General features: G+C 43.9%; 1 protein-coding gene across 11 annotated transcripts in view; it reads right to left on the bottom strand.

Moving 5' to 3' along the window:
- The window catches only part of LOC144509131 (activating transcription factor 7-interacting protein 1-like), a 187,920-nt gene that overhangs the window by 164,178 nt on the left and 10,611 nt on the right, over window positions 1-13,131 (bottom strand). For 3 of the 11 annotated variants that reach the window (XM_078237521.1, XM_078237515.1, XM_078237514.1), the window contains exon 1: window positions 5,824-6,144. The exons of 1 other annotated variant lie outside the window; for it this stretch is intronic. Coding sequence is in view for 3 of the 10 variants with exons in the window: in XM_078237514.1 (XP_078093640.1) it covers window positions 5,824-5,852 (29 nt within the window). In the remaining 7 variants the exon portion in view is untranslated. Of the gene's footprint in view, window positions 1-5,453; window positions 5,657-5,823; window positions 6,145-13,131 lie in introns of those variants that run through there. 7 more of the 11 variants (XM_078237526.1, XM_078237522.1, XM_078237511.1 and 4 more) reach the window with 4 other exon arrangements.

The following is a 13,131-nucleotide window of genomic DNA, read 5'->3' on the forward strand; positions in this document are numbered from 1 at the left end:
GGCCATAAGATTGAAATCAGGCAAATTCATGAACTATGACCAAAATTAAATACATTTAATCACACAATGTTATAGAAAATGCTTGTTTGTATATATAATAGAACTCTCATCAACATCAAAATGGTAAAAACAAAAGAAATATATTTACACTGTGGACACAGAGAGCACATGGCTCTCAGTCAAATGTTGTGTGCATATAGCGTGCACTTCATTTCACTTGCCCTTGCTTTACATGCGAATCATTTCTGTCACACTGGTAGGAAAAAATCTACACGGACGGAAATCAGTGGAATGTGGCAATCTTGCACATGGGCAACGGTCACACTCAGAGCCCAGATGGGCCAAATGTGGCCCCCAGGCCATTGGCTGCCCACTGTGATTGATCATGTAGACTGCCGTTGTTGTAGTTTAGCTTCTTGAGTGTTGTTGGAGCTACACTCGCCCAGGCCAATGAAGAGTATTCAATCACACTATTGACTTGTGCCTTGTAGATGGTGGACAGGCTTTGGGGAGTCAGGTAGTGAGTTACATGCCAATGAATTTGCAGCTTCTGACCTGCTCTTGTAGCCATGGCAAGACCTGCTTTAGTAGCCACTGCATATGGGTGGTCCAGTTCAGTTTCTGGTTATTGGCTATTATCCTTCCCCTTGGGATGTTGATAGTGGGGGGGATTAAACAATGGTAATGCTTTGAATGTCATGGGTAGATGGCTAGATTCTCTCTTGCTGGAGATGGTCATTGCCTGGCACCTGTAATATGAATGTTACTTGCCACTTAACAGCCCAAGCCCAAAGTCATCCAGGCCTTGCTGCATGCAAACTGTTTCAGCATCTGGAGTCGCCGCAAATGATAACAAATGCTGAAATCTTCAAACATCTCTATTTCTGACTTTATGATGGAGGGATCACTGATGAAGCAGCTGAAAATGCTTGAGCCTAGGACACTCTCCTGACGAACTCCTGCAGTAATATCCTGAGGTTGAGATGACTGGATTATGAACCACAACCACCGTCCTTTGTGCTTGGTATGACTCCAACCTGTGGAATGTCCCCTCCTGAATCTCACTGACTTGGGTTCCTTGACGCCACACTTTGTGCTGCCTTGATGTCAAAGGTAGTCATTCTGAATTCAGTTCTTGAGTTCAGCTCTTTTGGCTATGTTTGGTGACTCAACAATGGAAGCTGCCAAATGGTTTGCAGCAAATCTGTCAAATGAAGAGGAGTGATACCATGCCTGATTGCAAGCAGATTCCTCCAAGGAGAAATCCTATGGCAACATTAGAATTTCCCTCCACTGCTCACAATGGTCACATGCCTCAGCCATTTGATGGGTGATCTCATTCCACTGATATGCTGTAAAATAACCCAAGCTTCCAGGAATGTATAAAATGCAGTTCTTATTATTTTACAAAGCCTGTTGTGATTGACAAGCAGAAGTCTGACTAAACAACTTGAATTTATATAGTATTTTAATGTTGTAAAAACATCACAAGGCATTATAAAGGAGCATTAATCAAACAAGATGTGTCACTGAGCTACAAGAAGAGGTTCTGGTACAGGTAACCAAGAGTTAGCTTTCAAGTATCATCTTAAATAAAAGAGGAGGAATTTAAGGAGGAAAGTCCATTACTTAGGGCCCGTGCAGCTGATTTTCATACTGGTCATTTGTTCAGTGTACTTTCAACCCTTCTACAGTTGCACTTTGGAAATCAATTGCTGATTGCAGCAGAAGCCACACTAACAGTACACAGCCAGACTGGGTAGCATGCCAATTAATCTGGGTACACAATCATCATCCATCACCTTATGTCTCATGGAAGCAGATACTTCTGAAAGGTGTTGGGTGTAGTCTGCCACATCACATGTCTATTTAAAATCATTTTTAAAGAAAAGGAGCTTCTCCTTGGAGCATATATGCGACATATTTCGTCTGGTGCTTGAAGACTAGTAGTAGTTAGATGCCATGCAAACATTTTTTTCAAATGCATGACTTAAGGTACAGCCCGGTGATGCTTTTCACAAATGCAACTGTAAACAGTAGGCAAGTCCACTAGGTCAAAAATGGATTTCTTGTTCATTCCAGGATGCATCTGGATCTTGAGTAACAATCCTGGCTTTTACTTCAAAGCTTCCCACATGACAGCCTCTCAAGGGGGCTGGAGATCTTGCTCTTCTGCACCTTCCTTCCATTTGAACGGTCTTCTCAAAGAAAATTTTCCAATTAATTTGACAAAGTCATGAAATTTCTACCCAGACGATGCATCAACCAATAACCATGCCAGCACCATCAAAGCCCCCTGGAAAAAAAATCCTGCCTGGGCCAATGCCATTGCCAGTGGGATAGGGGTAGCAGTCAATCGTTTTAACAAAACTGCCCATAAACCACAAAGGTTTTCCACGTCTGAGGGCATGAATCAAACCAAAACATGTATTTCTACTAAGGAAATGCACAGGTACCATATTTATAATGCTGTTTCACACCCAGTGACTTGGGCGTCATGGTGAAGATTTGGAGGGGTGGTGGAGACTGCTTTTGAAAATGTAATGCAAACATCTGAATGATCAGGAACTAAAATACTCCTGCCACTTGACAGGAAACCATATTATCTGACACGGAGTCAAATGCCTGACAAATAGTGGAGATCCCCATCCCACAAAACATTTCCGATCATACAAGTTCATATACGCAAGAGAATATGAGGTTAAGAAAAAATCCAGTGGAGTCCTTGTGGGGAACTGAACACGTCACATATTGCGAAGTGGCAGAAACCTATATAATCCCCCCTTCCCCCTTTAAACTCAAGACCTGGAACCTCCAAAAAAGAATAGAGTGGCTTGGGCGTGCTTCAAGCACACACGTGACTCAAATCTAGAGATGTCTTTAAAAATAAACAAGGTGCAAGCAGGAGCATTAGTTTTGCACCAAATGAGATAAATTTCATCTGAATTCAGGTATCACTAATCCAAACCTCGTTTGGAAATACACCGTTGTAGCAAGGAATGGAAAAAAACCTTAAACACCAAAATCAAGGTCTCCTGAAATATACTTCACCTTGCTTGTCACAGGTGCAAAATCTAATGCTGTCCTGTGCAAGTGTCCTTTCCAGAAGCTCCTTTCTGACATTTTACACAACCATTTTAGAGAAATGCTACTTGATTAGGGGGTTTAAAAAACACAAATTTTGAACATCAGGAAAACAAAATTGAAATTTCTTAGATAATAAACACTCCATTCTTCGACAACGTTCAAGAGTATTAGTGAGCCAGTTGGTTTTTTAATCAGTCCAGCAGCTTTCAATGTCACTTTTTCTGGCCCAATTTTACAAATTTCCAGATTTCAATGTGACAATCTGCCTTGGTGCTACTCTGAAGTATATCAATACAAAATAACACTTCAAAATCTAGGCTCCATCAAGTTATAATTTAGAACTTTTATTAAAGTGTATTTTGACACCACTGATTTTAAAAATATGAACACGGAGTAAGCAAAATACTGTGGATGTTGGAAATCTAAAATAAAAACAGAAAATATTGGAAACACAGCCAGACGAGCCTCTTTTGTGGGGAAAAACAGTTTATATTTCAGATAACCTGAAATGCAAACAATATTCAACAAAAGCAAAATACTGCAGATGCTGGACATCCGACACAAACAACAAGTGCTAGAAAAACTCAGCAGTTCTGGCAGTTGTCTGTGAAGAAAGAACGGAGTTAATGTTCAGTTCAATAGGACTCTTCTTCGGAACTGAAGGAAGGTAGAAATGTGATGAGCTTTATGCTGCTGATAACAGGATCGGGTACAGCAAGAGACAGGTTAGACAGCGGGGGTGTTTAAATGACAATGAGAATTAAATCTCCCCTCCCTTTGTTTTTGTTCTACCTGACCCTCTTTTTCAACAGAATAAAAGTCATCACATTTCTACCTTTCATCAGTTCCAAAGTCATACTGGACTCGAGAGAATATTCAATCCAGCTTGCAAAATATTCAACCAAAACAGAAGCCTTTCGAAACAATTAGTACTTAATTACTCTCTTTAAACGGACAGGGATTCATTTGAAAAGTGAACCATCAGACATACCCAAGCACCCCCAAGATGAAGCTCAACATATTTTTGAATACCAAGACAATTAACGGATATGTAACAACGATAGAAGGTGATGTCGAGATAGATCAGCCATGATCCTAGTGAATAGCAGAGCAGGTTTGAAGGGCCGAATGGGCTTCATCTGCCTCCATTGTCATGTTCACCTCATAATAGTTCATTTTTCTCAGGCGCTAACTCACTTGCATACTTCTGCATTTTCTACTTGTTCGGGTTCATGGCATTTTAAGCTTTCTTTCTGTTTGTAATGCAAAACAGTTTATTACACAAATAGGACAGAGTTCAATAATGGGATATGACATCAATTCCCCACATGATGCAGCTTTGCAGGAGGCACTGAGCAGAATTCCAGCCTTATCCGCCTCCCATCCAAGAGATGTCCCTTTGATACAGCTCTCAGAGGAGCTTTAAGGATTAGGAGCCTGTCGCTTAATGTCATTGGTCACAGTAACATGAGGGGAAGTACTTCATTTGCCACCCAAGACAGGATCCAAAGTAGAAAATTTGACAGAAATTTAGAAAACTGGGATTAAAAATCTACAACAGCAACTACTATTCAACACTACATTAAGAGAACTCAATGTAGTGCTACTTTGTCACAGAAACACACAAGTCACAGTACACGTACAATAAAAAATTAACAGTCCAGGTGCGTGTTAAATATCAACAAGATAGGTAAGGAATGTATAAATGGTTTTATTTGTCAAAAAACATACAAAAGGATCATGCGACTCGGAGGTCATCTCAGCTGACCCATAGCAGAATCGTGTACACACATTGCTTGTGCAGAAAGGGAACAGTATACAGGTTTCCAGTTCGTTCAGAATTTTCAGATGTATCGCAAATCGAGCTACTGAGTGAGGATAACCAGAAATTAGGTTAAATGGTCCTCTGACATTTATTACACAGACAGCAACAGCACCGAGCTGGCCTCCACTCAGTTACACATTAATATTCAAAATTACACAATTAGCACCGATGCATTACTGCCATTCGAGTTAAAAGGTGCAACAAAAATCACTGTTAAAAATCAGAAAAACTTTATCACGTGTGCAGGGAAGAAGTGGGATGATAACTTGCAACACTCTAGAAGCCGAACATGCATGCACAAAGAATCCTACAGCAATGCAGCAGCTAGTTGCTGCTGGAGCACATTGGCTTGTCACTCACACTCAGTATGAAACTAGAGGGTGACAAAAAAAATGAGTGAGTGAGTGGGGGGGGGGGGCAAGGACGAAAACTATATAACAAAAAAATGCATCTACAGGACTAAATGCAAAAATATCAGGGGAAAGATGGATTTAAATGGTTTTTTTTACCCTTTGGATCAATAAACCAGATTAAATCTTACCTTAACCTGAAGTTTCCAGCGAAGTTTCCACTTAACATAGAGGAAAGAGGGGGATGGGGGGGGGTGAAAAGTAAGGTCCCGCAAACACCACGGGCTTATTAAGTGTGCGGCGTGTTTGTTGAGTGGTCTGGGGCTGGGAGCGTCGCGCGCCTGCGCAGTCGCACAGGTGGTCTCGTGCAGCAACCATGCAGCTCCAGTGCTGCAGCCGCCGCGCAGGCGCAACAGGGCACCCACGGGGCCACCCGCGCCGCCCCACAGGGGCGAAATACGCTCTCCACAACAAACAAAAACCGGGACGGAGAAAGGACACACACAATTTTTTTTTAAAAAACACACCCGCCTACCGAATAAATTAAAATAATCCTCTTACCTTTCCGATGCATTTAATCGTCCTTTCATTTGCGGAGTTTTTTTTAACACAAACTGCCGCAAATATTGCACGCCCTTCAAAACAAAATGGCGGCTGCGCCTGGCGTGTATGCAGATGAGAAAAATACGCAAATTATAAGCCAATTTTACATTCCCCTTGTGGTTTTATTTCCTTTTTGTGGGGAGGGGAAAATAACATTGCGCATAACTTAATTATTTTTTAAATATCTCATTGAAGGACCTCCCCACCCAACCCAACCCCCTGTCTTTCCCTCCCTTCCAGTTAAAAACCTCTCGCTCACTCTCCCCCCTCGCGCGCCACACAGGGCGGAGAGCAGCTGGCTCCCCGGGAACGGTTAATATGCAGATGGCGGAACGCCCGCGCGCATCTCATTAGGCGTGCATTTGATCATAGCGCGCGGGCTGCTATGCAGATCAGACAGGCCGATATGCAAATGTTTGGGCGGCCGGCACCTCCGACTCACACACCCGCAGCGGAACAATAGGGAGGGAGGAGCGAGGAGGAGGGGGCGTGGTATGCAAATATCGCTGGCGCTTCATTTGCATAACCGCCTCGCCGTTCTGATTTTCCGCCGCGCGCCTGTTTGGGTTCTGGCGGGCGGAGCGCGGACGCTGGTGTGGATCTCTTGGACGTCGTGGGATTTTAAAATCGTCCCCTTTCAAAAAAAAAATCACGTACAAATGACGGATTTGTTTTTCCAGTAAGCTTCTGAATTTATTTCCAATTCAAAAAAAAATCCTGGACAGGTTGTTGTGTAGAAAAGTTCTGGCCACGAAAGGAGGAACCGAATTGTTCCCCAGCGTTTCAAAACACAGAGACACGCACAAATGCTAACTTCAACAAGCCGTTGCAGTGTTGTAAAATGATTTGCATAGCTTGTTTTTTTTTCCCCCCACGCACAAGCCTGCAATTCTAGCAGCTCTCCCCGTGCATTCCCAGCACTGACCACCGGTGTCGCCGTTGAGCACAAAGACGCGCCCAGAGCATACGGTGGAACTTGTTACACACAAAAAGTTCTGACAACTTTAAGTTGCCGAAATTTTATGCAGAAGTAACCAACCATCCGAAAACAAAACTTTGGGAAGTGTTAATTTAATTTTAAGCACCTTGGAATTTTTTTCAACTTTTAAAAGCCCCGTGTCAACACCTTGAAAACAAAAGTAACGATTTGTTTAAAAACAAACAATCATAGAATCCTACAGTGCAGAAGGAAGCCATTTGGCCCATCTGCACTGACCACAATCCCACCCATCCCCCATAACCTCATGCATTTACCCTAGCTAGTCCCCCTGACACTAAGGGGCAATTTAGCATGGCCAATCCACCTGAGTCGCACATCTTTGGACTGTTGGGAGGAAACCAGAGCACCCGGAGGAAACCCACATAGACACAGGGAAGGATGTGCAAACCCCACGCAGGCAGTGTCCCAAGCTGGGAATCGAACCTGGGTCCCTGGTGCTGTGAGGCAGCAGTGCTAACCACCGTGCTGCCCCATATAATTTAATGTTCAGGAGATGTTGAAGTTCAGAGTTGTTATTTTTAAAATATTGTTTTACAAATAAGCTTAGTGAGCAGTTTGGAGAAACTGGGGCTGTGTTAGGAAAGTTTAATCCTCAAGTCTGTTTTGCCATTCAATGAAATGACTGATGTACAGCTTAAATCCATTTCCCATATTTGCCTCATATCCCTTAATATGTTAAAATTAACAATTGATCAAGCATCAATTTGAAGTTTATTTATTAGTGTCACAAGTAGGCTTACATTAACACTACAATGAAGTTACTGTGAAAATCCCCTAGTCCCCACACTCTGGCGCCTGTTCGGGTACACTGAGGGAGAATTTAGCACGGCCAATGCACCTAACCAGCACATCTTTCGGACTGTGTGAGGAAACTGGAGCACACGGAGAAAATCCACGCAGACACAGGGAGAATGTGCAGACTCCGCACAGGCAGTGACCCAAGGTCGGAATCAAACTCAAGTCCCTGGCGCTGTGAGGCAGCAGTGCTAACCAGTGTGCCATCGTGCCGCCCCAAAGGGATGGTTGAAAGAAGTTTTCATGTGGGGTCTGGTCAAGGTAGATGGGAAGAAACTGTTTCCATTGGCGGAAGGTTCGAGAACCAGAGGGCACTGGTTTAAGGTGGCTGGCTATAGAAACAAATATGGTTCAAACATGAACAAAAGAAGTGAAGTGAGAGTGACAGCCCTCGACATCAAGGCCGCGTTTGACCGTGTGTGGCAACAAGGAGCCCTAGCCAAACTGGAATCAATGGGTATCAGGGGGCAAACTCTCCTCTGGTTAGAGACATATGGACATAGAAAGATGGTTGTTGTTGTGGAGGATCAGTGGTTTCAGCTCCAGGACATCTCTGCAGGAGTCCCTCAGGGTAGTGTCCCAGGTCCAATCATCTTCAGCTGCTTCATCAATGACCTTCCCCCATCATCTGGTCGGAAGAGGGGATGTTCGCCGATAATTGCAAAATGTTCAGCACCATTCATGATTCCTCAGATACTGAAGCAGTCCATGTTAAAATGCAACAAGATCTGGACACTATCCAGGCTTGGGCTGACAAGTGGCAAGTAATATTCGCACCACACAAATGCCAGGCAATGACCATCACCAATAAGAGATACTTTAACCACCGCCCCATAACGTTCAATGGCATTACCATCACTGAATCCCACTGCCAACATCCTTGGGGTGACCATTGACCAGAAACTCAACTGAACTCGCCACATAAACAACACAGTAACCATAAGACCATAAGACATAGGAGCGGAAGTAAGGCCATTTGGCCCATCGAGTCCACTCCACCATTCAATCATGGTTGATTTCAACTCCATTTACCCGCTCTCTCCCCATAGCCCTTAATTCCTTGAGAAATCAAGAATTTATCAATTTCTGTCTTGAAGACGCTCAACGTCTCGGCCTCCACTGCCCTCTGTGGCAATGAATTCCACAGACCTACCACTCTCTGGCTGAAGAAATTTCTCCTCATCTCTGTTCTAAAGTGACTCCCTTTTATTCTAAGGCTGTGCCCCCACGTCCTTGTCTCCCCTGCTAATGGAAACAACTTCCCTACGTCCATCCTATCTAAGCCGTTCATTATCTTGTAAGTTTCTATTAGATCTCCCCTCAACCTCCTAAACTCCAATGAATATAATCCCACGATCCTCAGACGTTCATCGTATGTCAGGCCTACCATTCCTGGGATCATCCGTGTGAATCTCCGCTGGACCCGCTCCAGTGCCAGTATGTCCTTCCTGAGGTGTGGGGCCCAAAATTGCTCACAGTACTCCAAATGGGGCCTAACCAGTGCTTTATAAAGCCTCAGAAGTACATCCCTGCTTTTGTATTCCAAGCCTCTTGAGATAAATGACAACATTACATTTGCTTTCTTAATTACGGACTCAACCTGCAAGTTTACCTTTAGAGAATCCTGGACTAGGACTCCCAAGTCCCTTTGCACTTTAGCATTATGAATTTTGTCACCGTTTAGAAAATAGTCCATACCTCTATTCTTTTTTCCAAAGTGCAAGACCTCGCACTTGCCCACGTTGAATTTCATCAGCCACTTCTTGGACCACTCTCCTAAACTGTCTAAATCTTTCTGCAGCCTCCCCACCTCCTCAATACTACCTGCCCCTCCACCTATCTTTGTATCATCGGCAAACTTGGCCAGAATGCCCCCAGTCCCGTCATCTAGATCGTTAATATATAAAGAGAACAGCTGTGGCCCCAACACTGAACCCTGCGGGACACCACTTGTCACCGGTTGCCATTCTGAGAAAGAACCTTTTATCCCAACTCTCTGCCTTCTGTCTGACAGCCAATCGTCAATCCATGTTAGTACCTTGCCTCGAATACCATGGGCCCTTATTTTACTCAGCAGTCTCCCGTGAGGCACCTTGTCAAAGGCCTTTTGGAAGTCAAGATAGATAACATCCATTGGCTCTCCTTGGTCTAACCTATTTGTTATCTCTTCAAAGAACTCTAACAGGTTTGTCAGGCACGACCTCCCCTTACTAAATCCATGCTGACTTGTCCTAATCCGACCCTGCACTTCCAAGAATTTAGAAATCTCATCCTTAACGATGGATTCTAGAATTTTGCCAACAACTGAGGTTAGGCTAATTGGCCTATAATTTTCCATCTTTTTTCTTGTTCCCTTCTTGAACAGTGGGGTTACAACAGCGATTTTCCAATCCTCTGGGACTTTCCCTGACTCCAATGACTTTTGAAAGATCATAACTAACGCCTCCACTATTTCTTCAGCTATCTCCTTTAGAACTCTAGGATGTAGCCCATCTGGGCCCGGAGATTTATCAATTTTCAGACCTTTCAGTTTCTCTAGCACTTTCTCCTTTGTGATGGCAACCATATTCAACTCTGCCCCCTGACTTTCCTGAATTGTTGGGATATTACTCATGTCTTCTACTGTGAAGACTGACACAAAGTACTTATTAAGTTCCTCAGCTATTTCCTTGTCTCCCATCACTAGATTACCAGTGTCATTTTGGAGCGGCCCAATGTCTACTTTTGCCTCCCGTTTGTTTTTAATGTATTTAAAGAAACTTTTACTATCATTCCTAATGTTACTGGCTAGCCTACCTTCATACTTGATCCTCTCCTTCCTTATTTCTCTCTTTGTTATCCTCTGTTTGTTTTTATAGCCTTCCCAATCTTCTGACTTCCCACTACTCTTTGCCACATTATAGGCTCTCTCTTTTGCCTTGATGCATTCCCTGACTTCCTTTGTCAGCCATGGCTGCCTAATCCCCCCTCTGATAACCTTTCTTTTGTTTGGGATGAACCTCGACCTCGAGTAACGACAAGAGCAGGTCAGAGGCTAGGAATACTGTGGTGAGTAACTCACCTCCTTGACTCCACAAAGCCTATCCACCATCTACAAGGCACAAGTCAGATGTGTGAGGTAATACTCCCCACTTGCCTGGATGGGTGGAGCAAAACAACACTCAAGAAGCTTGACAGCATTCAGGAAAAAGCAGCCCGCTTGATAGGTACCGCATCTACAAACATGCGGTACCTATCACCGTCCTGACTTGGAAATATATTGCCGTTCTTTCGCAGTCACTTTGTCACAATCCCCAACGGCATTGTGGGTCAACCCACATCATGGACTGCAGTGATTCAAGAAGGCAGCTCACACCACCTTCTCAAAGCAACTAAGGATGGAATGCTGGCCAGCCAGCAACGCCCATGTCCCACAAATGAATAAAAAAACAACTGCAACATGAGGATAAACATTCTTATGCAGTGAGTGGTTAGAATCTGGAATGCATTGCCCGGGAGTGATGGAGACAGATTCAATTGAAAAGAGGTTCTCCAACCAAAAAAGATTTGAGAACTGCTGTATAAGGGGCTAGGGGGGCAATGGATTCAAGGACTGTCTCACATGCCTCACTAGACTTAAGAAATTGGATTACGCATGTTCAGGAAAAAAACATTGCCATTTATCTGCTGTGTCCCAAAGGTTACAAGAGTTTGGCAGTTTGGCTATAAGGGTCAATGAATTGGACAAAAAAAAACAACATGGCATATTTCATTAGGTGTAAGAAAATGATACCATTACATACCACTATCCATAATCATATACATTCAAACAACAGATAAATTCTTTACTTTTTCATAACTTGAAATCTATGCTGCTTGTTATGTGTGCTATCACTTTTCGTGGGCAGATTGTGTTCATACAAATGTGGCTGTTATCAGGACTGCGGAGGAGTTGATAGGATAGGTGGGAGAAACAATTTCCTCTGATGAGGTAATCCAAAACGTGTGAGGATAACCTTCAAATTAGAACGGGGCCACTCAGGAGTGAGGGACAAAAGCACTTCTTCACACAAAAGGTAATGGAATCTTCAGTTCTTCTCAATTAAGAATGGGTGTCAACTGAAAATGTCAAATAGAATTGAGCTAAGGATCAGCCATGATCCATTGAGGCCCTTCCTGCCCCCTCAGATGGATTTAAAAGATCCCATGGCACCATTTGAAATAGAACAAATAAGTTGTCCCTGATGTTTTGGTCAATGTTCATCCCTCAACTAACGTCTCTATTACATGTTATCTGGTCATTATTACATTTTTATTTGTGGGAGCTTGCTGTGTGGAAATTGACTGTCACTTTTACCATAGGCGGAATTCTCCCATCTGGGGGCTAAGTCCCATGGTGGGGGTGGGAACATGAATTATTTCCCGCTGCAAAGGCAGGGGGAAAAACACGCCAAATCGTCCGGCTCCAGCTTCTATAATTGTGCAACTGGGTGTTTTGCATCATATTCCATTGTGGGGCAGGCGTGATGGCATGTAATCAACTGTCCTCTCTGGACACCATATTGCAAAGGCCCCCAACATCACTGACCCACAATTGAAGAAAGAAGGTGGACCTCCTGAAAATGAGGATGGATCTCCGGGATCACCGGGAGGCCAGAAGGTGGACCTCCTGAGAAGGCAGGGGGATCACCTGGCATATTCTGAGGCTGGAAGATGAAAGATCCACCTGTAGATGCTCCCCTCACTCACTGCTGTGGTCGACCTCCATCCTGAACTCCAAAGGCAGTCCAAGGCATCATTTAAGTGAGTCCCAACATCTGCATACCACATTGTTCCAAATGTGTTTTGCACTGATGTGTTTTCCCATTGGCGCCAAATCAAATTGGGCATGGGTAATCGGACCTACATCTGCATCCCATTAGTGGGATCTAAGTGAGTTTCATGCAGGTTTCCCAATCCATCATGGTGGGCACCAGCGGAAAATCCTGTTGTAAGTTCACACTGGTGACTTTTGATCCTCCTGCCAAATTCTACCTTCCCCACCAACCATTGAACCCACAGGTCAATGGGGGCTTGGGAGAATTCCATCCTAAATTACAACTATGTTGTGACTACACTATTCGCTGAACAGTTCTTCAGGGCATCCTGAGGAGTGAAATTGAAGTTTCTCTTTTTAATTGAATGGTGGAATGACTCAAAGCACTGAATGGTTTACGCCTCTTCCTCCAACCCTCCTCCCCATACACATAGACTGTGATCAAGTTGCTCTTCTGCTCTTTTGGCCTAGTTGCCAGTGCCTGAGAAACAGAGTCTCCAGTCCAGGATAAGAACGCTGTACAACAGGCAGACAGGAGCATAGAATTCCTAGAGTGCAGAATTAGGCCATTCGGCCCATCGAGTCTGCACCAATTCTTCGATAGAGCATCTTCCCCAAGCTCAACCCCTTCCCTATCGCCGTAACCCCTCGTATTTACCCCATTAGTCCCCCCTAA

The sequence above is a fragment of the Mustelus asterias genome, chromosome 21, assembly GCF_964213995.1.
Source record: "Mustelus asterias chromosome 21, sMusAst1.hap1.1, whole genome shotgun sequence".
NCBI classification, from domain to species: domain Eukaryota; kingdom Metazoa; phylum Chordata; class Chondrichthyes; order Carcharhiniformes; family Triakidae; genus Mustelus; species Mustelus asterias.